Source organism: Thalassophryne amazonica, chromosome 2 (genome assembly GCF_902500255.1).
Source record: "Thalassophryne amazonica chromosome 2, fThaAma1.1, whole genome shotgun sequence".
In the NCBI taxonomy this organism is placed as follows: Eukaryota; Metazoa; Chordata; class Actinopteri; order Batrachoidiformes; family Batrachoididae; genus Thalassophryne; species Thalassophryne amazonica.
The window spans coordinates 95587752-95613860 of NC_047104.1; the positions used below are offsets into that span (position 1 = coordinate 95587752).

Here is a 26109-nt window from a genome sequence, read left to right on the forward strand (position 1 = left end):
TCTTTTCACATTGTCATTATTCATTATGGGGTATTGTGTGTAAGAGTTTGAGGGGGAAAAATAAATGTCATCCATTTTGGAATAAGGCGTTAACATAAAATGTGTAACAAGTGAAGCGCTGTGAATACTTTCCAGGTGCACTGTACCCTTTCACGTTGGGTTGACATGAAATGTGTGACATGTGACTTATTTAGAGAGGGATTGATCTTATTTGATATTTAATAACATAGAAAGTCTACATGAACAGTCAGCTAATACTTTGATTGGCTCTCAATTACTGTAGCACATTTTCTACAGCTGTATTTATTATTGCATTATGAGCCTTGTTGTTATGCTGGAAGCTGATTTGGTTTGGAATAAGTCACACTCAAGATTTCACCACAGCACACGGCCTGGAACATGCAACCTTCCAACAAAGTTAGCAATACAAAGTTAGTTAATCTGCAACTTTGGACAAACAGACTGAGTACATAAATTGAATGCTGAGTTTGCGTAACGGGAATAAATGAAATGGTTCGGGAGGTATTCCAATGTTTGTTTTGACTGTAGCATACAAGTATTTAATGAAACCCAGCTTTATTAAATTTCTATGTGGAAAAATTAGGGAACAGAGAAGTGTTTGTGCAATGTTTGTTGAATGAATGAATAAATTTTATTTGGCAATAAACTACATACAAAAGCATACTGTTGTGTGTGGGCCGCTGAAGAGGAGGTACTGCTGGCCCATCACCACCAGAGGGCGCCCTGCCTGGAGTGCGGGCTCCAGGCACCAGAGGGCGCCGCCGCCTGATGAGAGCAGCCAGGATGACAGCTGTCACCATTACTGGACACAGCTGACTTCACTCAGTACGGAGGTATATCAGCAGGACAGCGTCTCCACCTCAGTGCCGAGATATCACCTTGAGTTTAAGGTAATCACCTCTGCAACAGATACTGTATCTTTGTGACAATACATTATAAACTTTTCAGGACAGCGGAAGGCCAAGTGTTCGGATAAGTACTCACCTTTCCTGCTTCAGTGTGACAAGAGGTGGAGGCGGCTTTGCCCCTCTCATCTAGTGGGTGCGGTCGCATCCCAACCTGTGTGTTTGTGTTCTTTCCCGCCAGCAGTACCGGATCCGACGAGCGGAGGCAGTGGCCACCTGGGAATTCGGGACTTGGCGGTTCCAGTACTTCTGGGTTTCGGTGGCAGAGGAGATCTGGGTGGTTCCGGTTCAACTAGGACGGACGTCTCCTACCTTCGGGCCTGCCCACAAGACACCAGCAGATTTCGGCTTACAAATTGCTAATTGTTGTATCAGTTGTGCTATTTTCACAACAGTAAAACTTGTTCTTACTTTTCTCCATTGTCCGTTCATTGCGCCCCCTGTTGTGGGTCCGTGTACCTACACTTTCACAACACATACACATACAAAATTGCCAAGGATAACAGAAAAAGTGTAAAACACATATTCCTATTGTGGTCATGTAATTCTCAACAAGTCACACCAAAATTTGTTCATTCATTTTGAATAATCCCACTTTAAAAAAACAACAACAGATAAACACAGGTGAACAAAATAACCTTTCTGCCAGGCATTCCTACCATAGCTAATAATTAAGTAAAGTTTATTTGTACAGCAGCTTTCAAGATAAAATCAAAGTGCTTTACAGTAATTTAAGAAACACCGAACTAAAGATGCAGAAACTATAAAAACACCAATAACATAAAACTAGTTAAAAGCAAACCTGTACAAATGAGTCTTGAGCTTCTCCTTAAAAGTTCCAACAGAGTCCACGGAACGTAGGTGCAGTGGCAGAGCATTCCACAGTTTGGGAGCCACAACCTCAGATGTCTCCTTTGGTCTTCAGCCTTGACCTTGGTACAACCAACAGGTTCTGGTCTGAGGACCTCAGAGACCTGCTTGTCACATAAGCCGTGTAATGCCGCATTCACACCGCACAAATTGTGATGCCACAAATTCGCGTCTCTCGCCTGGCGATGGACGCGCTACCATCGCCTGGTGTGTCGCTCTGTTTTCGCTGTGAAAATTCGCCCCAATGTGTCATCAAATAGGAGGAGCTTCCATTCCGCTCGCCGTCAAGTCAACATGCCGGATCTTGATCACACCAAGCGAGTTGCTGTGCTCTATTTGTTGTGGATAGCTGACAAACATCGCCAGCGCCACCATCCTTGGGTTCACAACATCCTCATTAGACGTTCCCAATTTGGGGAGTTTCATTATTTGCTGCAATAGCTGCGTCTGGATGACAGCTGCTTTCAGCGGTACTTCTACCTCTCCAGGACCCAGTTTGAGGACCTCCTGTCCCGTTTGCGCGTGCACATGTGAACAGTTTAAAAAAAAAAACTGGCTGTTGCTGCAGTTCCTCACTCTCCCCTCAAACTCTGTCATAATTGCGTTATAAACCAGTCACCATTTGTTTTATTATACATTTGTTTTGTTAATAAATAAAATAATATTCATGGACGATTTGTTCGCGTTCGCACGTGGAAAAAAAAAACTGGCTGGTGCCGCTGCTGCAGTGCTGCTGCTCGCTCTCTCCTCCAACTCTGTCATAATTGTGTTATAAACCAGTCACCATTTGTTTTATTATACATTTGTTTAGTTAATAAATAAAATAATCTTCATGGACGATTCGTTCGTGCTCGCACATGGAAAAAAAACTGGCTGGTGCCGATGCTGCGGTGCTGCTGCTCGCTCTCCTCTCCAACTCTGTCATAATTGTGTTATAAACCAGTCACCATTTGTTTTATTATACATTTGTTTAGTTAATAAATAAAATAATCTTCACGGACGATTCGTTCGCACGCGCACATGAAAAAAAAATGGCTGCAGTGCTGCTGCTCATTCTCCCCTCAAACTCTGACATAATTGTGAAATAAAGGACAAAAGGGACATATGTCCTGCTCACAGGCTGGCTGCCAGAGACAGGACATGTCCACTTCAAGTATAAACTCCAGACATCTCCACATCACTACATATCCAGTCCCTGATTGGTCATCGCGACAAGACGAAAAAGTTATGATTTTTCAACTTGGGGATGAGGGCAATGTGACGCGATATCGCGCCACAAATGCGCTAATCGCTCAAAATCACTTCATTCACGTCCATCATGTCACATTGCGTGGCTTGCGTGGCGTCCGGTGTGAACGCGGCATAAGAGTTCACTGTTATTACTTATAGTTCACTAACAATATATATATGTTGGATGAAGAAAAGTTACGCCTCGTCCAATATAACTTTTTTCTTCATCCAATATTTCTCTATGTTGGACGACTTGCCATCCATCAATTGTTATGTTCTCCACCCCCCTCCCAAATTAAGCAAACAACAAAGAGTCACGTAAATTAGATCAATTTATTTTGTTGTGAACAGCTTATGAATGCTTCTAAAACATCAGTAGCGTGCTTGTCTAACTTCTTAGTATTTTTGGCATCCTTGGAGTTCAGTATTTCCACCAGTTCCTCCTCTGTGAACTCAGCAAACCTCGCTGGCAGATGATTTTCTGCTGTTGTTGACATGTTTGTTGCCATTTTTTCAACCAGCGTCTGTCAGCTAGTTCCTGACCTTCGTATGCCGCGCTCTGATTGGCTAGCTGTTGGCAGTATGCTCTAACGCTATTGGTCAGTGGGAACTAATCCAATATAACTTTTGGTCCTAGCCTTTTTGCATCCTTTTGGATCCAACATATCTTTCTGGTGCCAAGCATGCCAAAATACAAGGTCTGTTGGAAAGTATCCGACCTTCTTATTTTTTGCAAAAACCTGATGGGTTTGAATCACGTGTGCTTGCATGAGCAAACCTTGAACCTTCGTGCGCATGCTTGAATTTTTTCACACCTGTTGATTGCGTTATTTGCTGGCAAGCAGCCTTTGTGTGAGGATGTGTGTTGTGCTCTCGGCAGATTTTCATTGCAAGGAAAATGGCGGAACGACTGGAGCAGCGCGACTGCATCAAATTTTACCAGAAACTGGGCGACAGCCAGGTGGAAACCATTCGGAAGATTCAGACGGCTTTCAGTGACGATGCTTTGGGCATCACACAGATTAAGGAGTGGTACAACCGGTTTAAAGACATCCACACAACAGTGGAGAGCGACCTGCGCTCCGGTCAGCCATCAACATGCTGAAATGACCAGATCATTTCCAAAGTGAACGCTGTGGTGATGCGGGACCGTCGTGTGACTATCCGAGAAATTGCGGAAGAGGTGGACATCAGCACTTTTTCAGCACATTCCACTGTGACAGAAGATTTGGCCATGAAAAGAGTGGCGGTGAAATTCGTGCCGAAGCTGCTGACGGCGGAGCAAAAGCAACTTCGTGTTGAAGTCTCACAGGACATGCTGGACTCCGAAAAATTATGCCCACCTCTTCCACAATTTCTCGGATAGTCACACGACTGAAAAGCCACACTGTTGTGCTAGACATTATAGTGTTGGTTAGATTATTGTAATGAAATGGTTGCTATTATACAATTATAGACTTTTGATGAGGTGTACCCGTGATTATGTGGACCTGGTCAGGATGAGGTTCACCTCGGCCAAGGGCTCGGTGAACCCCATCCTGACCAGGTCCACATAATCACGGGTACACCTCATCAAAAGTCTATAACTGCTTTATTATATGGTAAACAAGAAAATTGGGAGTTTGTCAAACATACTAAAACGGAAAAATCAATCTCAAGTTTCAACTCTTTATTATTACTGTCATACTGCACCAACTGACATCCCATCGCTCGACTGGAGATGCCTGTTAAGTCCATGACGAAGAGTCATCAGGTTTTCTTATAAAGTTCGCCATTCACCTGTCTAGCTTCCACTTAAAATCGACTAAGTACTCCGTCAAGCATCCATTTGTCATAAATTTCAAAGTTGGGCGCATGTCCCTTTTCAGTGACATACTTGTGAAACAGGTTGGCTACTGACTGTGTATTTCTGCGGGTGTTCTTCGTATCTTTTTCGTGTAAAATTTGTTTTAAGTCAGCGTCGCCAACAGATGCAAACCTGTCTTCTGCCATCTTGTCAACAAACTGACAGCCAAAGTAGGCGTTGTATCGCATTATCTGATTGGTCGTTATTGATAGAAGGTGTTGCTCGATTAGCTAGTGCTACGCTGCATGCGAGGTGTACTCGTTTTGCACGCGTGGTCTACTCAGCTCCACCAGCGGTCAACTCGGCATGTGGTTCAGCTCAGAAAGTAGCGAATGGGCCAATCAGAAGTTGGCAAAATCCCATACCATATAATAAAGTTCATAGTTGGTTTTCTGTTAAAGCACTGGTACAGAGAAAAAAGATCAAGCAACACATATACAGTATATCTACTTAACTTTTAACAGATTTACTCTCGTCTGTTTGGTGATAGCATTTTGATACTTTGCTTATACATTATTCTTGCTTCTGTGATGACTAATTGACCAACAGTAGTGAGGCAGAGATGACGGTGGCTTGATGGTGGTGACACTAAACTGGTCCAACTGGCCTGCCAGCACTCAGACAGGCCGACACTGTCAACTTTATAGAGGAGGTGTGTCTATTTATGTATGACAATGGCATGACTGACTGACCAGTGATTGCTTTACAAGTTACTCACAGAACGTAATAGGAGGTGAAGAGTGACAAGATCTGGCATTCACAAGCAGCTGATGTTTTTGTTTGTAAATAAGTCACTACATTTACTCTGTGATAGAACTGTGAGAAAAGAAAATTATTGCATATGCTACCATTTAAAGACTGCTTTTTAAATAATTGTGTACACTTAATTTTATCAGCCCTCATTATTAATATTATTAATAATTCAAAATTTTTGTAGATCTTAGAAATAGTGGCAGCTGTGTATTGTGTGAGCGTTAATGGCTTCTTACATTTTCAGTGACTTTTTTTTGTGATGAAACATACTTCCTTTTCTCCACCTCTCTGAGGTATGTCTCTTGTTCATAATCAGTGTAATTACTTCTTTTTAATTGCCATGTTTCATAACCTGCAGTGCACACAGCGTATTTAAATGAAAATTATTACTTGAGGATGTGGCTACATGCATGTATGGCTGACTACCAGAAGTAACACATTATGTACAATTTGACAATGGTTGCAATTTGTAAAAGAGAGCCATGCATGTGCATTATTTTATAACTCTGGAAAAACTAATACATATTTATATTTCTGTTTTTGTGCATATGCATCATTTTGGTAGTAATTCTGCAATTTTGTACAAATGAGGCCCCAGGTATATTGTTACTTCACACATCTTGACAAAAAATGTGTCCATCAATCGTATGGGTTTGTCAGGCTGCAAGGAGGCTTGGCACAGAAGGCGGGTGGACACAACATGCAGACTCTCAGAGAAGACACTGGAGTAAAAAAACAACTGAATCTTTAATACAGGCTGGGGTTCGGTACACAGGTGAGCAGTCCGCGGGGCAGATGTAACAGGCAGGTGCAATGCAAAGACGTGGTCCAAAAACCAGCAGGGTTCAATAGAGCATAAAACCTGATCAGCGCATCCCTAATAATAATAATATCCTCCATGTGTTGTTGTGGGACTTGACTGATTGAACCTTGTTCCTCCTAATGCTGCTGTTCTCTGCCAGGTAAAGTTGGAAAGATATTCAAAAATTCTGGAATCAATAACTTCAAAGCAAATTGCCATTTTAAATCAAACGACACCACTTTCCAAACGTTGTAGTGCAGACAACAAACTACAACCAACCAACCACCCGCCCCCCACACCCAAAGAAATAAAAATGAGATGTCCTGCGTTCTTTGTGAAGTACATTGATCTTGCTCAGGGACCGTCAACAAATTGCCATGATGAAAGGAAATGCGTTAATAAAAACTCAATAATGTCACATTAATTGTTTGTAGTGCCACCAAACTCGCTTCACACATCAGTGAGCTCCTTCCGGTTGTACCACAACACTGAGATTTGAAATGGTTTCTTTCTCTTTTTATTTTACGTGCGCACACGAGCAAATCGTCCATGGAGATTATTTTACTTATTAACTACACAGATGTATAATAAAACAAATGGTGACTGGTTTCTAAACACAATTATGACAGAGTTTTTTGAGAAAGAGCGGGCAGCAGCCCCGCAGCAAGCAGCGGAGTTTCTTTTTTTTTATGTGTGCGCGTGAGGGAATCGTCTGTGGAGATTATTTTACTTATTAACTACACAGATGTATAATAAAACAAATGGTGACTGGTTTCTAAACACAATTATGACAGAGTTTTTTGAGGAAGAGCGAGGAGCAGCCCCGCAGCAAGCAGCGGAGTTTCTTTCTTTTTTTTTTCTTCATGCGTGCGCCCGAGCGAATCGTCTGTATAGAATATTTTATTAATTACCTACACAGATGTATAATAAAACAAATGGTGACTGGTTTCTAAACACAATTATGACAGAGTTTTGGGGGGAAGAGCGAGCTGCAGCCCCACAGCAAGCAGCAGAGTTTCTTTCTTTTTTCTTTTAATTGTTTACATGTGCGCGCATGAACGGGACAGGAGGTCCTCAAACTGGGTCCCGCAGAGGCGGTAGGACCGCTGAAAGCGGCAGTCATCCAGACACAGCTCCTGCAGCAAATAATGATACTCCCTGTATTGGGAGCTTTCCACAACAACTCGCTCCGTGTGATCAAGGTCCATCATGTTAACTTGACTGACAACCGGAGCCGGCGAGCGGAATGGAAGCTCCTCCTATTTGATGACGCACCGGGGCAAATTTTCCCAGTAAAAGCAGAGGGACACACCGGGTGATGGTGGCACGTCCGTCGCCACACGACCCTCGCAAATTTGTAGTGTCTGATCGCGCCCGGTGTGAACGCGGCATTAGGCTTCTTAAAAGCTCTCCTCCCCACTCTGTTTTTCACCTTAGGAGCTCTCTTAAGGCCTAAGGTGCTTTATAAACAACTTTTATCAAGGGAAATGTCTAAGAACTGTGTAAGAATAAATTCATTTTTTTCCTCCTCCTTCATCCATTGCACATTTAAAAGTAGAGCTAAGTAAAAACTTGCCAAAACAAATAAATAAACAAATGAAGAAATGACAAAAAACAGTAGTCAGTGAGCTAACCTTTTAATAAAATAACATTTGTTGAAAAAAGTCTTTGATCCACACACACTGCTGATATACAGTAGTGTTCAGAATAATAGTAGTGCTATGTGACTAAAAAGATTAATCCAGGTTTTGAGTGTATTTCTTATTGTTACATGGGAAATGTTGTGGGCTGGGGTGTTTGGCTGGCTTGGTTTTTGTTTTCTGTTTCTCCCACCAGATGGTATGCATTCAGGACTGAGTGGCTGAGCATCAGGACCTCACCCTGAACACCTGAGGCTTGTTATCACGTGCAGGTCATCAGGACTCACAGCTGTGGTGTATTTTGTCTTAATCAGAGATTGCTGCATTTAAACCTTGAATGCACAGTGTGTGATTGCCAGAGACTCGACCTTGTGAGCAGACGTGTGAGATCGACGTCAGGAGAACAATCTCACCATCATGGACGCAGAGACCGCTCCAGGTTTGACGCCACAGTCTGTGAAGGAGGATTGGGTGAGGTCTCACGCTCTTCAGCACACTTCCTGAGGTAATTTGGTTTTGGTGACTTTTATGAAGTAATGACAGTGGATTTGGTGTCCCTCACACCTTGTGTTATTGAGCTGTCACGTTATGCTAATTGTCTAATCAGCTTCTGCTGCAGTGGAGATTTGAACTGAGTTGTTCCTTGCCTGCAGGGTGAGAAGCTGATGTATAGCTTTAAGCCAGGAAGTGTTTGCTGATTGCGTGCACCTTTGAGTTGTGTCTCTCTGTGTGGAGTTGGACTCACCTCATGTTTTCTTTCTTCACAGACTCGGTTTGTCGCGGCCACCTGGGGGGTGTCGGCGGGGTCCCTGGGTCCGAACTGCTGTGGCTCCGGACCGTTTGCGCTGTTAAGAGCGCGCCGTGTTTCCACCTCACCAGACCGCGGACGTTTTAGTTGTTTGGCACTACTCACTGTTATGTTTATTAAATTCTGTTATCCTTTTGAACCGTGCTCTGCTTATTTCATGCTTGGTCCTTTCAAACGCTGGGTCGGTTCTCCGACCGCGTCCGAAACATAACAGGAAACAAGGTACCAGTAGATTCAGTAGATTCTCACAAATCCAACAAGACCAAGCATTCATGATATGCACACTCTTAAGGCTATGAAATTGGGCTATTAGTAAAAAAAAAAAAAAAATAGAAAAGGGGGTGTTCACAATAATATTAGTGTGGCATTCAGTCAGTGAGTTCATCAATTTTGTGGAACAAACAGGTGTGAATCAGGTGTCCCCAATGTAAGGATGAAGCCAGCACCTGTTGAACATGCGTTTCTCTTTGAAAGCCTGAGGAAAATGGGACATTCAAGACATTGTTCAGAAGAACAGCGTAGTTTGATTAAAAAGTTGATTGGAGAGGAGAAAACTCATCTACAATGATCTCCAATGCTTTAAAATGGACAAAAAAAAACAGAGACGCGTGGAAGAAAACGGAAAACAACCATCAAAATGGATAGAAGAATAACCAGAATGGCAAAGGCTCTGTAAGTGCTGTGACAGTTAGAAGACGCCTGTGTGAATTTATATGCAAGACTCCCCCGCAAAGTCCCTCTGTTAAATAAAAGACGTGCAGAAGAGGTTACAATTTGCCAAAGAACATATCAACTGGCCTAAAGAGAAATGGAGGAATATTTTGTGGACTGATGAAAGTAAAATTGTTCTTTTTGGGTCCAAGGGCCGCAGACAGTTTGTGAGATGACCCCCAAACTCTGAATTCAAGCCACAGTTCACAGTGAAGACAGTGAAGCATGGTGGTGCAAGCATCATGATATGGGCATGTTTCTCCTACTATGGTGTTGGGCCTATATATCACATACCAGGTATCATGAATCAGTTTGGATATGTCAAAATACTTGAAGAGGTCATGTTGCCTTATGCTGAAGAGGACATGCCCGTGAAATGGGTGTTTCATCAAGACAATGACCCCAAGCACACTAGTAAATGAGCAAAATCTTGGTTCCAAACCAACAAAAGTAATGCCTCGCAGATGTGAAGAAATCATGAAAAACTGTGGTTATACAACTAAATACTGGTTTAGTGATTCACAGGATTGCTAAAAAAGCAGTTTGAACATAATAGTTTTGAGTTTGTAGTGTCAACAGCAGATGCTACTATTATTGTGAACACCCCCTTTTCTACTTTTTTTTTTACTAATAGCCCAGTTTCATAGCCTTAAGAGTGTGCATATCATGAATGCTTGGTCTTGTTGGATTTGTGAGAATCTACTGAATCTACTGGTACCTTGTTTCCCATGTAACAATAAGAAATATATTCAAAACCTGGATTAATCTTTTTAGTCACATAGCACTACTATTATTCTGAACACTGCTGTAGCTGTAAGGTGCCTAGAAACAGCTAGCAGGTCACGCAGTGTCAAAGAACACACCCAACACAAACACACAAGTCAGTCCACAGCATCAATTTTCAGTTTCAATTTATTTTCATTTATATAGCGTCAAATCACAAAAAGAAGTTGCCTCAAGGCGCTTCACACAAGTAAATTTGAGATACACAAGCATCATCCCCTTTTGTTTTAACAGCAGAGAGAATCACTTGAATTTCTGAAGGTTTCACAGATTTTCCATCCAGAGACAGCAGGAAGAAATGTGATTGGATAAAACAGAACTCGCATCCGTATTTGGTCTGGAAGCAGCACATATCAAGGAGAGCATAAATAATTTCATTGCTAAATGAATGTCAGTAACTAACAGGTAAATAAATAAGTGGAATAATTTTTATAAAATACATGTGCTATGAATAAAAATCAAGTTTCTTACACGGACAATGTCTTGACAGGCACAGAATAGCTTGTTAACTCTGACAGCCCACTTCTGAGCTTACCAACATGCATAGAGACCTACTTAAGAGACCAAGGCAGTCACAAGACCGTATGTCTCTAGTGGTGTCACTAACAAGTCACTGTCATTGTTTCATAGCAATTTTTTTTAAGTGATTGCTCAGTACCTGAATAAATGATATACACAGGTTGGTGCAGATTTGACTTGATCCTTGCATTCTGAGCAGACAGGTCTGTCATCTCTACTTTAAAATTCTTAACAGTTCACTGCAGCTATAATGCTTGAATGTCTCAAAGGATTCTTAGACTTGTAAACAGCAAGCAATTGGAAATGGGCCATTCAGGGGTGGTTCTTGCAGACAGATGGTGTGTGCATGTGTGTGTACGGTACAAAAGTTTGCATGTATTTAACACTGTCTGTTAAATATCTGTCATTGTGCTAACTTTAAAGGGAAACTGTCAAACCTGTTGCCTGACATTCCTCCTCCCTGACACACAATCTTGTACCTGAAAAAACTTGTGTACGTGTGGTGTCTGTCAAAGTTGTCATCCACTGGATAGATGTCACCACTTCTGAAAGCTGCGGGCTATTATACTCAGTCAGTTTTGACTCTCACCACACAGATGAAGGCTAGTTTTCCATGTTGTCTTGCTAGTGAAGTAAATCCTTCATTGATAAATCTGGGCAAGGTGAAGTTCATTGGGTTCTTCTTCATTTCACTTTTACACCATCTATGACTCTAAGCTGATGTTGTTGTTGTTTCTTTTTATTTTATTTTACTTTAGAAAAGGTAGTGAGAATACAGCACATGGAAAAGGTCATACAGCATAGCATAATACCCAGAGTGTCAACAAACCCTTGGATATTTTGTTTTACATCGAATCAATATACAAAGTTCTGGCTTCTTTATTTTATTTATTTATTTATTTAAATTATTATTATTATTTTATTATTGTTAATCGCAAAGTGAAGACACATTTTTACAGTGTAATCTAAATTAAATAAATGTGTAAAGTCCTGTTCTCACTTTTATAAATACCATATTTGCTCATCAGTGCCCTGAGCATTCCACGCAAAATTCTGCCTGAAGAGGGGATGGGCCAATGCACGAACACTGACAATATTACTTCTGTTGAATGCCCATTTAAATAAAATGTTTGATTTCATCACAAATAAAGAATAAGTCACAAATAACCCGTTTTGCCCATTTTTGTCCTATACAAATCCTTTTTTCATTCATTAAATGTGTTTATGGTCAGCTGATATCTGGCGAGTCCATTGGAAAGTTGTGTACATGCTCAAAACTTTGAACACTCATCAGACCAAGAACTTTGCTGATGGTTATTGTGTCCTTTCCTTGTTTGTAGCTTATCAGTGGCTATTCAGTCCATGTTAAACTGCTTTCTCATATTGGCAGCAGAAGAAACAAGAAGAAAGAATACGGGGTATATAGCGATGAGCATATCAGCCTGTCCATCTGTCTGTTTTCACTTGCTGGCACTATTGCTCAAGAACCCATTGACCAGTTTCATTCATATTTAGCATAAGGGTGTACTTGGGTGATCTCTGACACTGGTCTGTTGCAGTGACTTTGGGGTCAGTTTCAAGGTCACCGTGAGATAGTCAAGATATTGTCATTACCACCATTGTTAGCACAATATCACAAGAACCACTTGACCAATTTCATTCATATTTATCATAAGGGTGTACTTGGGTGATACCCCAACACTTTGTCTTACTGATTTGTGGGGACCGAGGGGATATGTCATCTCCTGATGACTCTTGTTACAATGTGTTGGGCTCATTGCTCACAAAATTATTTCATTTTGGGTGGGCGTTTAATCAACTTATCAAAATGTATTTAATTTAGGGTGGGCACTTAACCAACTTTCTTCAAAAAAGGGGGTACACTGATGCTCGGCCCTGGGCATTCCACACACAGATACGGTATACATCCCGGAAGGTCAAGTACTATCACTGTGACAAACTAGTGCGTAAAGATTGGGGTTGTCCTCAAATGTGGTCTAGCACTCAGTTTGATGATGTAATGCACTGGACCTATATCATGTGACGTGCAAAATCAGTGATGGCACTACCGTAGTAATACTTTAGCATAACCATTTTACTTCTGGAAAACCTCCCGTGGATGTCACACCATGTGCAATATTACGAGCACCACTGAAATGCAAGGGATTACCAAAATTTGGCAAGTTTATGATGTGAAAAAATACATTTTTTGGACATTTTGAAAATCTTGCCACAGTTGAAACAAGACTACAGCACCATCACAGACATCTTCCCTGAACCTCCATGGTTTTTCAAGGTATAAACAAGGTTTCAAAGAGTGTCCTTCAATATGTATATAACACTGCTTAAAACACAGCAGACATAAGAACATTCCTTTTAGATAGTGAAGATGCTTGGAGACCAGTTGAATTAGTCATGAAGAAATGAAAATACTAAGGAGTTGCATATTTCAGTGGTGGTGATCAGAGGAGCTGCATACAACAACTTTTTTAAACCCCTCCACCATCTACATGGTGGAGGGGTTTAAAAAAGTGCAATTATTTAGATTTGATATCAAAATGTATAAAAGCCCAAATCACAGTATGTGTAAAATGTATGATAGTGATGTTACAGTTGAGAGTCACATTTGACTTGACAAAGCCTTTTTCTTCAGATTTTTTTTAACACTTACATTTATCATAGGGAATTGACGTAATTAATTGCAGGAGGAAATTATTATTCCTTGTTTCCACAGCATGACTGAGTTATGTGATAAACTGAACATTGCGAATGTGAATGTATGTTTTTGTTGTATGAAAGCTTTGAGTGTTTCTTCAAGTATCATTATTCTGCTTTCAGCTGATGGTTGCAGCCTTTTGCTCCCTTTGTGTTAAATTCTTGTGACTTATTCTGATTTTCAGAGCAGTGCAGCAGTGACCCGTGAGAAGGCTGAAATGGAGGCAGCCAAGGATGTGGTTGAGGGTCAAGCCGGACGTTTGACACAGGAAGCAGACCAACTACGTAAACGAGCACAAGAGCTGGAGAACGAGGTGGCCAAACTCAACCAGATCATTGATGAGGCCAAGTTACAGGAGAGCAGGCTGTGGGACAGACTCAGCAGGCTGGAGGTGAGATGTGAACATCTCAGTAGATGTCATCACATGTGTTACAGAACGTCTGTTAACTATTGTAAAGTGTTGCAGGTAAAGTTGTCCAAAGCCAAACTGCAGTATCAGGTCTGTCAGCAACCAGAGCATTTTGTATTAAATCAGTATCAGTTTTGTATTTCCTGTTTTGTATCTAATCTGAGTAATACAGATGTTTTAAAACAAATTGTGCAAGTGAAGATAAAACATTTCATTTTACAAAACCTTACTAGAAACTGATCAGCAAATCACTGTTGGACTCAATTTCTCAGGGGCAGCCACTCTAAATTGCTGCCATTTTATGTTGACCAGATTTTCGTCGTGGCTTGCATAAAAAAAAAAACCCAATTGGTCTGCCCTTTTTGTCTGTAATGACAAATTGAAAACAAATTCTATGAAAGGGTTTTTTTTTTCAGCTGAGAAAGAATAATATTTCCATATTCCTTTTCAACACATATAAAATGTTTAAATAATTAATAAAAGAAGCCATGATCCTAATATGCATTGTTAATATGCATTGTTAAGTCAGCAACATAAGTATTTGGACAATTACAGTTTTTTAAAAATTGTTATTATTTTACCTCTGTGCACCACCACAATGGCATTGATATGAAACACTCAAGATTTGCTCAGAGTGTAGATATGTAGATTTAAGTCAAGGGGGATTAATAACAATATCACATAAACCATTTAGGAATTACACCCATATTGATACACAGTCGCTCAATTTTCAGATGTCATAACTAATTGGACACATTAGATAAGGATTAGTTTTTAATACAGATCGTTACTTTTACAGCTGTTTTTTTATATATAACATAAAGCCATTCAAATAGATTTACTACATTTAATTTGTGTTTTTTGTTGGAAAACTGTGTTGGGCATCTGCATTACTATATTTTCCGGTCTATAAATTGTACTGGAGTATTAATTGCATTTACCAAAAATATATACTGTATCTTAGTTGCACTGGTCTGTAAGTTACATTTATTTTTTAAACATGGTGGTAGTGCTTCATATAAGAAGAAAAAACTTTATTTAATTGACACGTTATTTATAAGGCAAACCACTCTGTTAGTAAACAGAAGCACATGAGCTATTTATTGTTACTGTGTGAGACACAAAACTCTGAGTAAACTGCTTCTTGCAACTACTTGGTTATTATGTTGAAGTAAATATTGTTTGAAAACTTTTCTAAAGCCTCGGTCCCACTCAATAATAAGCCATGAATAATGAGCCACGCATGGGTGTGTAGCGATTATTCGAAGAATGACACGCGTTTTCATCTATTACGTATCCACTACTAAGGCGACTCTATGTGACTCTCTGTACCCCGCATTTGCCACATAGCAGCCTCTAGTGAGCCACGACCGCCCGTTCATTAAAGCCTTGAATGGCTCGTAGCACGACATCAGTGCACAAATGCACGTTTGGTCCTATCCTCTGCCCCTCCCACACTTGTTTCCTCATGGAGCAGGAAAGAGAGGTGAAAAAAAGCATCCAGATGAAACAGTCTTCTGTGATCCAGAAGTGATTAGACGTGTTTTCAGCATCCAAGGTTTGGCAGAAAATGATTATAATCCGCTACAAAATAATTATTTTATATAAAGCGTCTAGAGCACAGACCAGGTGGAATTGTGTGCACAAGAGGGCAGCCGCTCCAAAAATAGCCTCTCAGGTCCTGCGTAGCTGCCAGGCGCTGGGATAATGTCTCTACTGGTGGTTGGCTCTCACTGCGGTATTGTATCACTTCCTGTTCCGGAGCACAGCGGTGTTTTTCTGTATCTGTTAGCTGTTTAATCTGCGCAGTTAGATTGATCTAGTTATCTAGATTACGATTTGTTTCCCAGTGTAATCTTTACGTGCCTTAACTAAAGCACTCATTCTGCTGAATCACCTCTAAATTATTTACACATTATTCACTTTGCGTGTTTTTAGGAATCCGCTAGCTTAGCGTAGCTACTAGCTCTTAGCCGATTTAGCATGGCGGCTTCTCCTGTCTCTCCCGCACTTTTCTGCTCTGGGTGTGAAATGTTTAGTTATTCCTCGGCCTCCTTTAGCAGTAATGGTACTTGTAATAAGTGTAGCTTATTCGTAGCTTTGGAGGCCAGGCTGGGCGAATTGGAGACTCGGCTCCGCACCGTGGAAAATTCTACAGCTAGCCAGGCCCCTGTAGTCGGTGCGGACCAAGGTAGCTTAGCCGCCGTTAGTTCCCCCCTGGCAGATCCCGAGCAGCCGGGAAAGCAGGCTGACTGGGTGACTGTGAGGAGGAAGCGTAGCCCTAAACAGAAGCCCCGTGTACACCGCCAACCCGTTCACATTTCTAACCGTTTTTCCCCACTCGACGACACACCCGCCGAGGATCAAACTCTGGTTATTGGCGACTCTGTTTTGAGAAATGTGAAGTTAGCGACACCAGCAACCATAGTCAATTGTCTTCCGGGGGCCAGAGCAGGCGACATTGAAGGAAATTTGAAACTGCTGGTTAAGGCTAAGCGTAAATTTGGTAAGATTGTAATTCACGTCGGCAGTAATGACACCCGGTTACGCCAATCGGAGGTCACTAAAATTAACATTAAATCGGTGTGTAACTTTGCAAAAACAATGTCGGACTCTGTAGTTTTCTCTGGGCCCCTCCCCAATCAGACCGGGAGTGACATGTTTAGCCGCATGTTCTCCTTGAATTGCTGGCTGTCTGAGTGGTGTCCAAAAAATGAGGTGGGCTTCATTGATAATTGGCAAAGCTTCTGGGGAAAACCTGGTCTTGTTAGGAGAGACGGCATCCATCCCACTTTGGATGGAGCAGCTCTCATTTCTAGAAATCTGGCTAATTTTCTTAAATCCTCCAAACCGTGACTATCCAGGGTTGGGACCAGGAAGCAGAGTTGTAGTCTTACACACCTCTCTGCAGCTTCTCTCCCCCTGCCATCCCCTCATTACCCCATCCCCGTAGAGACGGTGCCTGCTCCCAGACTACCAATAACCAGCAAAAATCTATTTAAGCATAAAAATTCAAAAAGAAAAAATAATATAGCACCTTCTACTGCACCACAGACTAAAACAGTTAAATGTGGTCTATTAAACATTAGGTCTCTCTCTTCTAAGTCCCTGTTGGTAAATGATATAATAATTGATCAACATATTGATTTATTCTGCCTAACAGAAACCTGGTTACAGCAGGATGAATATGTTAGTTTAAATGAGTCAACACCCCCGAGTCACACTAACTGTCAGAATGCTCGTAGCACGGGCCGGGGCGGTGGATTAGCAGCAATCTTCCATTCCAGCTTATTAATTAATCAAAAACCCAGACAGAGCTTTAATTCATTTGAAAGCTTGTCTCTTAGTCTTGTCCATCCAAATTGGAAGTCCCAAAAACCAGTTTTATTTGTTATTATCTATTGTCCACCTGGTCGTTACTGTGAGTTTCTCTGTGAATTTTCAGACCTTTTGTCTGACTTAGTGCTTAGCTCAGATAAGATAATTATAGTGGGCGATTTTAACATCCACACAGATGCTGAGAATGACAGCCTCAACACTGCATTTAATCTATTATTAGACTCTATTGGCTTTGCTCAAAAAGTAAATGAGTCCACCCACCACTTTAATCATATCTTAGATCTTGTTCTGACTTATGGTATGGAAATAGAAGACTTAACAGTATTCCCTGAAAACTCCCTTCTGTCTGATCATTTTTTAATAACATTTACATTTACTCTGATGGACTACCCAGCAGTAGGGAATAAGTTTCATTACACTAGAAGTCTTTCAGAAAGCGCTGTAACTAGGTTTAAGGATATGATTCCTTCTTTATGTTCTCTAATGCCATATAACAACACAGTGCAGAGTAGCTACCTAAACTCTGTAAGGGAGATAGAGTATCTCGTCAATAGTTTTACATCCTCATTGAAGACAACTTTGGATGCTGTAGCTCCTCTGAAAAAGAGAGCTTTAAATCAGAAGTGTCTGACTCCATGGTATAACTCTCAAACTCATAGCTTAAAGCAGATAACCCGTAAGTTGGAGAGGAAATGGCGTCTCACTAATTTAGAAGATCTTCACTTAGCCTGGAAAAAGAGTCTGTTGCTCTATAAAAAAGCCCTCCGTAAAGCTAGGACATCTTTCTACTCATCACTAATTGAAGAAAATAAGAACAACCCCAGGTTTCTTTTCAGCACTGTAGCCAGGCTGACAAAGAGTCAGAGCTCTATTGAGCTGAGTATTCCATTATCTTTAACTAGTAATGAGTTCATGACTTTCTTTGCTAACAAAATTTTAACTATTAGAGAAAAAATTACTCATAACCATCCCAAAGACGTATCGTTATCTTTGGCTGCTTTCAGTGATGCCGGTATTTGGTTAGACTCTTTCTCTCCGATTGTTCTGTCTGAGTTATTTTCATTAGTTACTTCATCCAAACCATCAACATGTTTATTAGACCCCATTCCTACCAGGCTGCTCAAGGAAGCCCTACCATTATTTAATGCTTCGATCTTAAATATGATCAATCTATCTTTGTTAGTTGGCTATGTACCACAGGCTTTTAAGGTGGCAGTAATTAAACCATTACTTTAAAAGCCATCACTTGACCCAGCTATCTTAGCTAATTATAGGCCAATCTCCAACCTTCCTTTTCTCTCAAAAATTCTTGAAAGGGTAGTTGTAAAACAGCTAACTGATCATCTGCAGAGGAATGGTCTATTTGAAGAGTTTCAGTCAGGTTTTAGAATTCATCATAGTACAGAAACAGCATTAGTGAAGGTTACAAATGATCTTCTTATGGCCTCGGACAGTGGACTCATCTCTGTGCTTGTTCTGTTAGACCTCAGTGCTGCTTTTGATACTGTTGACCATAAAATTTTATTACAGAGATTAGAGCATGCCATAGGTATTAAAGGCACTGCGCTGCGGTGGTTTGAATCATATTTGTCTAATAGATTACAATTTGTTCATGTAAATGGGGAATCTTCTTCACAGACTAAAGTTAATTATGGAGTTCCACAAGGTTCTGTGCTAGGACCAATTTTATTCACTTTATATATGCTTCCCTTAGGCAGTATTATTAGACGGTATTGCTTAAATTTTCATTGTTACGCAGATGATACCCAGCTTTATCTATCCATGAAGCCAGAGGACACACACCAATTAGCTAAACTGCAGGATTGTCTTACAGACATAAAGACATGGATGACCTCTAATTTCCTGCTTTTAAACTCAGATAAAACTGAAGTTATTGTTCTTGGCCCCACAAATCTTAGAAACATGGTGTCTAACCAGATCCTTACTCTGGATGGCATTACCCTGACCTCTAGTAATACTGTGAGAAATCTTGGAGTCATTTTTGATCAGGATATGTCATTCAAAGCGCATATTAAACAAATATGTAGGACTGCTTTTTTGCATTTACGCAATATCTCTAAAATCAGAAAGGTCTTGTCTCGGAGTGATGCTGAAAAACTAATTCATGCATTTATTTCCTCTAGGCTGGACTATTGTAATTCATTATTATCAGGTTGTCCTAAAAGTTCCCTAAAAAGCCTTCAGTTAATTCAAAATGCTGCAGCTAGAGTGCTGACGGGGACTAGAAGGAGAGAGCATATCTCACCCATATTGGCCTCTCTTCATTGGCTTCCTGTTAATTCTAGAATAGAATTTAAAATTCTTCTTCTTACTTATAAGGTTTTGAATAATCAGGTCCCATCTTATCTTAGGGACCTCGTAGTACCATATCACCCCAATAGAGCGCTTCGCTCTCAGACTGCAGGCTTACTTGTAGTTCCTAGGGTTTGTAAGAGTAGAATGGGAGGCAGAGCCTTCAGCTTTCAGGCTCCTCTCCTGTGGAACCAGCTCCCAATTCAGATCAGGGAGACAGACACCCTCTCTACTTTTAAGATTAGGCTTAAAACTTTCCTTTTTGCTAAAGCTTATAGTTAGGGCTGGATCAGGTGACCCTGAACCATCCCTTAGTTATGCTGCTATCGACGTAGACTGCTGGGGGGTTCCCATGATGCACTGTTTCTTTCTCTTTTTGCTCTGTATGCACCACTCTGCATTTAATCATTAGTGATCGATCTCTGCTCCCCTCCACAGCATGTCTTTTTCCTGGTTCTCTCCCTCAGCCCCAACCAGTCCCAGCAGAAGACTGCCCCTCCCTGAGCCTGGTTCTGCTGGAGGTTTCTTCCTGTTAAAAGGGAGTTTTTCCTTCCCACTGTAGCCAAGTGCTTGCTCACAGGGGGTCGTTTTGACCGTTGGGGTTTTACATCATTATTGTATGGCCTTGCCTTACAATATAAAGTGCCTTGGGGCAACTGTTTGTTGTGATTTGGCGCTATATAAAAAAAAAATTGATTGATTGATTGATTGATTGATAATGGGCTTTTAGCAGCCTTGTAAGCACCACGGACATGCCTTTAAAATCTTTGTTAGTCATTGTAGTAACTCATACACAAACTGCCCCACGCTGTTGTTGCTAAATTTTGAACATCTTGAAATTGCCGCCACGCTCAGAGATGAGCCTTGTTAACCGAAGATACGGCCTCTAAGAGCCACCATTCTCCCACGAAAGTTGAATAAACCCTCTCGTAGCAAAAAAAACGTTGTGTGTCTCATTATTCATCCTTCATTATTTGGTGGGACCAGGGCTTCAACCATTTGTAAAAGATAATTACTTTACCTTAGCTTTGCCTAGCTGACCTGCTGTTACTGTTCTTGTTGTCTCACACAGTCAAAACAAGTGTTGTGCCAAGTAGTATGAAGATGGTATATTCCTCTTTTTATTCAAAAGTGTGGTCTTTCAGTTTGAGATCATGATTTATTAAATTCAGTCATAGTCTCTGACAAAGAACATCTTTCTCATTTAGAGCTTCTTCTTGTTTTTTTTTATGGTGGTTGGCATCCATGTTCAGTATACAGGAGTAGCTTGTCCTGCATGTAGATTGTCATCTGATAGTGTTATTAAATGACTTGAAATTGGATTGAACACAAAAAAACATGACTGAGATTTCCATAGCTACTTGTTGTTCTACATTCCATTGTTTGAAAAGCCTTTTGTACAACAACAGAGAGAGAAGAAGCAACTAGAAGAGTCTTTAGCAGAAATCAGGGAGCAAGAAGAGGAGATGTCACGTGCCAATCGAGCTTTGACTATACGGCTAGAGGATGTTCAGGTGAGTCTAGTTCCAGCATGACAAACTCCTCAGTGAAGCTTGCACAGATTCTTTGTTTTTAATGAACAGATACTGAGGATCATAAATACCGTCACTTTCTGTAGAGGAACCTGACAAAACTCAGCAGTGAACACAAGGAGCTAGAGGAGATGTTTCAAGAAGAAAAGAATCAGAAGGAGAAATTCAAGAACATGAAGAATGGCATTGAGGATGAGAGGAGGTTGTTAGACCAAACAGTGGAGAAACTGCAGAGGGAGGTAAATTCAAACTGAAGGAACACTCTGCAGCACAGTAATATTTCAACAACATGCTACACTGTGGTAATAGTCCATTAGTAGTCTTGATTATATTAACATCCACAAGTGGATTCAGGGAGCAGTACCAGCTTCCCTGTTTCATGTGTTTCTAAATTGGTAAAGTAGGTAGATTTAAACATTTTTGACTTGAATAAAACTGTTTTCAAGCCTCATCGCCTCATCGCCTCACCCTTTTCATAATATCAAATAACATAAATTATGTACAAAGTCTGATGGCTGTTTTATTTCCATGATTAGCATGATTTGGTCTCATTCTGTTGAGTCCTTGTCTTACTTTGAGCCTGTATCTCCCTTCTCTTTCCAATGCTTTCTCATTCTTTATCTGGCCTGGACTCTTTTGCTGTCTGCCTGTAGATGAATGAGATTGTGGAGATATCTCAGCTGTCCACTCGGGAGCTGCAGGAGCAGATTGACATTTACAAGGAGAAGAACCGCCGGGAGCTTGCTGAACTACAAAGACTTCTAAAAGAGAGAGGACAAGAGCTAGAAAAGTCTCACCAGGAAATGCAAACCCTCAAAGAAGAGGTACAGTAGACTGTCACTCCCACATAAATTCATGTGCACTCACACAGAGGAATTCAAATTGGTGAGATGAATGAAACCCTCCCATGCACAACAGAAGATGATGAAGCATTGTTCTCAGCCAGTCACCCTCTCCTCCCAGGGAGTGATGTGATCACTTAGGAATATTTGCTACCCTGCTATCCTAAACCCAGAAGATGGTCAACTCCAGTTCCAAAAATGCTATATTCCTTATTATAATTAATTGGTGTTAAAATGATGATGGAGCTATGGTGAATAAATTTGGAAATGGTTGTTGCCATGGTTTAATTCTATAACAGTAGAACCTAATTGTCCGTGACTTCTCTGCATTTTGGTTTTTGATTAATTTATCATTGTCAGCACTCAAGAATGTTTGAAATTTTGTTGGACATAGGAGTCAATGCATTTAAATAGTTTAATTCCATTCAAGGTGGAGTTGGCTTATTGGGTTCATGTTCTATTTTATTTTAGTTTATTTATTAAGGAATAGTTAGGAGGAACCACCTAGAAGCTTTAAATTAAAGTAAAACTGGAATACGTTCAGAACATTGTGGCCTGAAGTGGACAAACTGAAGTTGTAATGTCATATATTAAAAGCTTAGTAGATAGAGATGGAGACAGTAATGCACAGAAGGTCACTGGTTTTGGAGCTGGTACAGAGTTAGTAGCTGCAATCTACAGACCTAAGTGATACTCTGTGGGGGGAAAATACTTTTGCTGCTTAGTTTGGTGACAGTGACTGAAAAGTGAAATGTTTTCTGATGCAGATGTGTTACAATTGGATGTTTCATAAAAATAAAAGCTTATTGTATTTTAAAGTTACAGTACTCATTATTTAATTGTTTTGTGTAGCCACAAGTAGTGTTGTGTTTGTTTGTTTGTTTGTTTTTGGGGGGGTTGCTTGTTTGTTTATTGTTTTTTTGTTTTTTTTTGTTTTTTAGGCAGAGTCCCCAAAATGTATCTGATGCCCACATTCACGTGCGGTATGAGCACAAACATATGGTATTGAGTACATTTGTGCAATCTGTGGAGGAAAGTAAGACTTAGCGAATGTAATGTGATTTAAAATATGAGCAGTCTTTTAATTAATGAGGAAAACAATGTAGTAATGTGGTTTATGTGGTAGGGAATGCATTCAAAATTATATATATATATATATATATATATATATATATATTTCCTTAAGGATCCACACAGTGTACTCTGTAGCTTTACCCTGTAAATAAAACCACATCTTGTTTGTAATGAAAACTCCTCTGGGTACCTTTTAATTGAGGTTTTGGCACGAGGTGCCTTTATTTTAAACTTAAGAGGCTTCTTTCTGTTGAAAAAAGTAAAGACATCTCCTTCTCTGGGTGCACATTTTATCCAGTACTTGCTGGAGTGCAAAAACGATTAATTGATCAAATAATCAGATACATGAAATACAGCAGAAAGAAGAAACATAAGCATTATTGATGACATCACTGTCATATAATTTTTTTGGGGGGGCATTTTAGACTATGGGTTTCTTGATTGCAGTATGAAGCACAATACAAATGGTAAATGGACTACATTTATATAGCGCTTTTCCATCTGCATCAGACGCTTAAAATGCTTTACAATAATGCCTCATATTAACCCCGGTGTCAGAATGCTGCCATGCAAGGCGCTCACTGCACACAGGGAGCAACTAGGGGATTAAGGACCTTGCCCAAGGGCCCTTAGTGATTTTCCGGTCAGGCTGGGATTTGAACCAAGGATCCTCTGGTCTGAAGCCCAATTACAATGTTATGCAATGTTCTGTATCATAAGTCACTCTCAATATCAATGAATGGTTAGCATGCTGGTCATGCATACACACAGCAGCAGCAGCATGATGGGATCTGCTGTGCATAAATGAGCACAGTTATAGTTTCTCATTGTTGCAAAGTCAGTGAGTGAGATGTCAGCAACACCTCTGCAAAACCTGCTGATGGGATTTAAAATGTGGTTTGAGGGTTTCTGAAGTGTTCGGTTAAACAAATACAGTATTCGTGTTGAAAAAATAAAGGCTTGTGGGTTTTGACAAATCAGAAAAAAATGGATCGGACAGGAAATGACACAAAAAGAAAAAAAACCTGTAAGCGACATTTTTGAAAATTTACAGAAATTAATAGAAGCAGGAATCATGGTAACAAATTGAATACATTAGGACGTCATCTCCTGTTTGGATGTTTGTGTCCATCATGGGAATTGGTCAGTCAAGGACATCCAGTGTTGTGTTCATTAGCTGTAACTTTGTGTCTTCTGGTGTGAGTGTGCTGATAGGACAGTGTGGGTGTTGCTACTATGTGAGCTCGTGAGTAAAGCCTCCTTTTTTGTGTCTTTGGATATCCATGCTGATGCGTGTTTGTGCAGCTGGTGTACAGGAAGAGGAGGATATCAGTGTGTGATATCATTGTTGTGAGAGCTGTGCTGGCTGGATCCACATCCTCCTCATTTCCCCCGACTCCACCTGCAAAGTCCACTTTTCCAGCTGCTCTCCCTCAGTCACCACCCATCTCCGTCTTTGGCAGGCAGACTGCAAAAATGAGAAGTTTTGGCTTTACAGAGATCTGAGGAGGTTTTACTTAAGTCCACTCATTAATTCAGCTTTACTGTGATTCATTTCCAAATGAATCTTATAGGCGTTCAGGGTGTAGAACGAGTACACTGGAACACACTCTCTATAGGGTAATTTTTTGTGGCTTAATTAAGGTCATATTGAAATATTTATATGATGAAATATGGAATACATTTACTGTAATTGGTAAATATTGTTGAATGTGACAGAGGGTGGTGATAGATTTTCTTTGCCTATATGTTTAATAGCTGGGGCACATTTTCCACCTGTGCAGGCGCACTGCTGCTGTCAGAGGTGCACAGAAGAAATATTAGTTACTAGCGTCATTAATCGCTCAGGAGAAGCATTGTAATAATGTCCCTAATCAGCAGGTACACCTTTGGTCATTGTTGTTAACAGCAATACTTTGTTTAAAAAAATGCATTTGGGAGATTGAAGGATGGGTTCAGTTGTGAAACCGTTTCTTAACCCTAAATTCCACAGAGTGCAGCTACAATGCTTCACCGCTGCCATAACTCGTTCCAGTTGTTTCAGTCAATGCTTGTGATTCCATCAGCATCCCAGCGGTGTATTTGAAGCACGTCCCAGAAGTTGCTCTCTACTCTGCGGAGAATATGCAATAAGTCTATTTTTGAATGGTACCACTTCTGGTACACATCTGATCAGCCAATCAAGTACCGCTTTTCACATGATTCATGAGGTTTTTTGTTGTTCTTTTTCTTTTTCTTGTTTTTTTTTCCCACTGTACTTTTAATAACTAAAACACAACCACCAGTCTTTGATCAATGTAGTTCAAACATGGATTTTTAATGTATGAACTTTGAAGACTACAGCCCAATAAAATGACAACATTAAACACGATCGAAACATACAATTAAAAAGAAACCATGTAACTAAGGAGCCTACTCAATCATTACAGAAGACAAAAATTCAAGGAACATTGACCAGATGAACAAGTCAACCAGTATTATGCCTCTGAAATGCTTCTGGTGGGATCTGAAGCCTTGTACATGATGAAACAAAACCGGGGAACACTCACAATGTTATAATGCCATGCCTGGAGGAGTCAAGGGGTTACATGACACACACGGCACCTACTCATCCAACTTTAGTGATCTCTACCAGTTGAGGTTATCTCAATTCAGTTTATAAAAGCGCCAACTCACGACAGCGTCGCCCCAAGGCGCTTCACACAAACAGTTGAAAAACAATTTAAAATTAATTAAAGACAACAAATTTAAAAAACACAATTAAAAGATAAAAAAAAATCAAAGAATAAAATTTAAAAAGAATGAAAAAGAATGCAACACTCTAACCATAGCACTGATGAAACAGATGTGTCCTGAGTCTTGACTTGAATGTCTCCACAGTGTCAGAATGTCTTCTTGACACTGAGAGACCATTCCATAGGACTGGAGCATGATATGAAAAAGCTCTTTGACCCACAGACTTTTTCTTCACCCTTGGAACACAAAACAGTCCTGCA

General features: G+C 40.4%; 1 protein-coding gene across 2 annotated transcripts in view; it reads left to right on the plus strand.

Moving 5' to 3' along the window:
- Window positions 1-26109, plus strand: part of cgnl1 (cingulin-like 1) — a 91472-nt gene that overhangs the window by 51164 nt on the left and 14199 nt on the right. For both annotated transcript variants that reach the window (XM_034189984.1, XM_034189976.1), the window contains exons 9-12: window positions 13789-13995; window positions 21075-21179; window positions 21284-21436; window positions 21851-22021. In XM_034189984.1, coding sequence (XP_034045875.1) covers window positions 13789-13995; window positions 21075-21179; window positions 21284-21436; window positions 21851-22021 — 636 coding nt within the window. The remainder of the gene's footprint in view (window positions 1-13788; window positions 13996-21074; window positions 21180-21283; window positions 21437-21850; window positions 22022-26109) is intronic.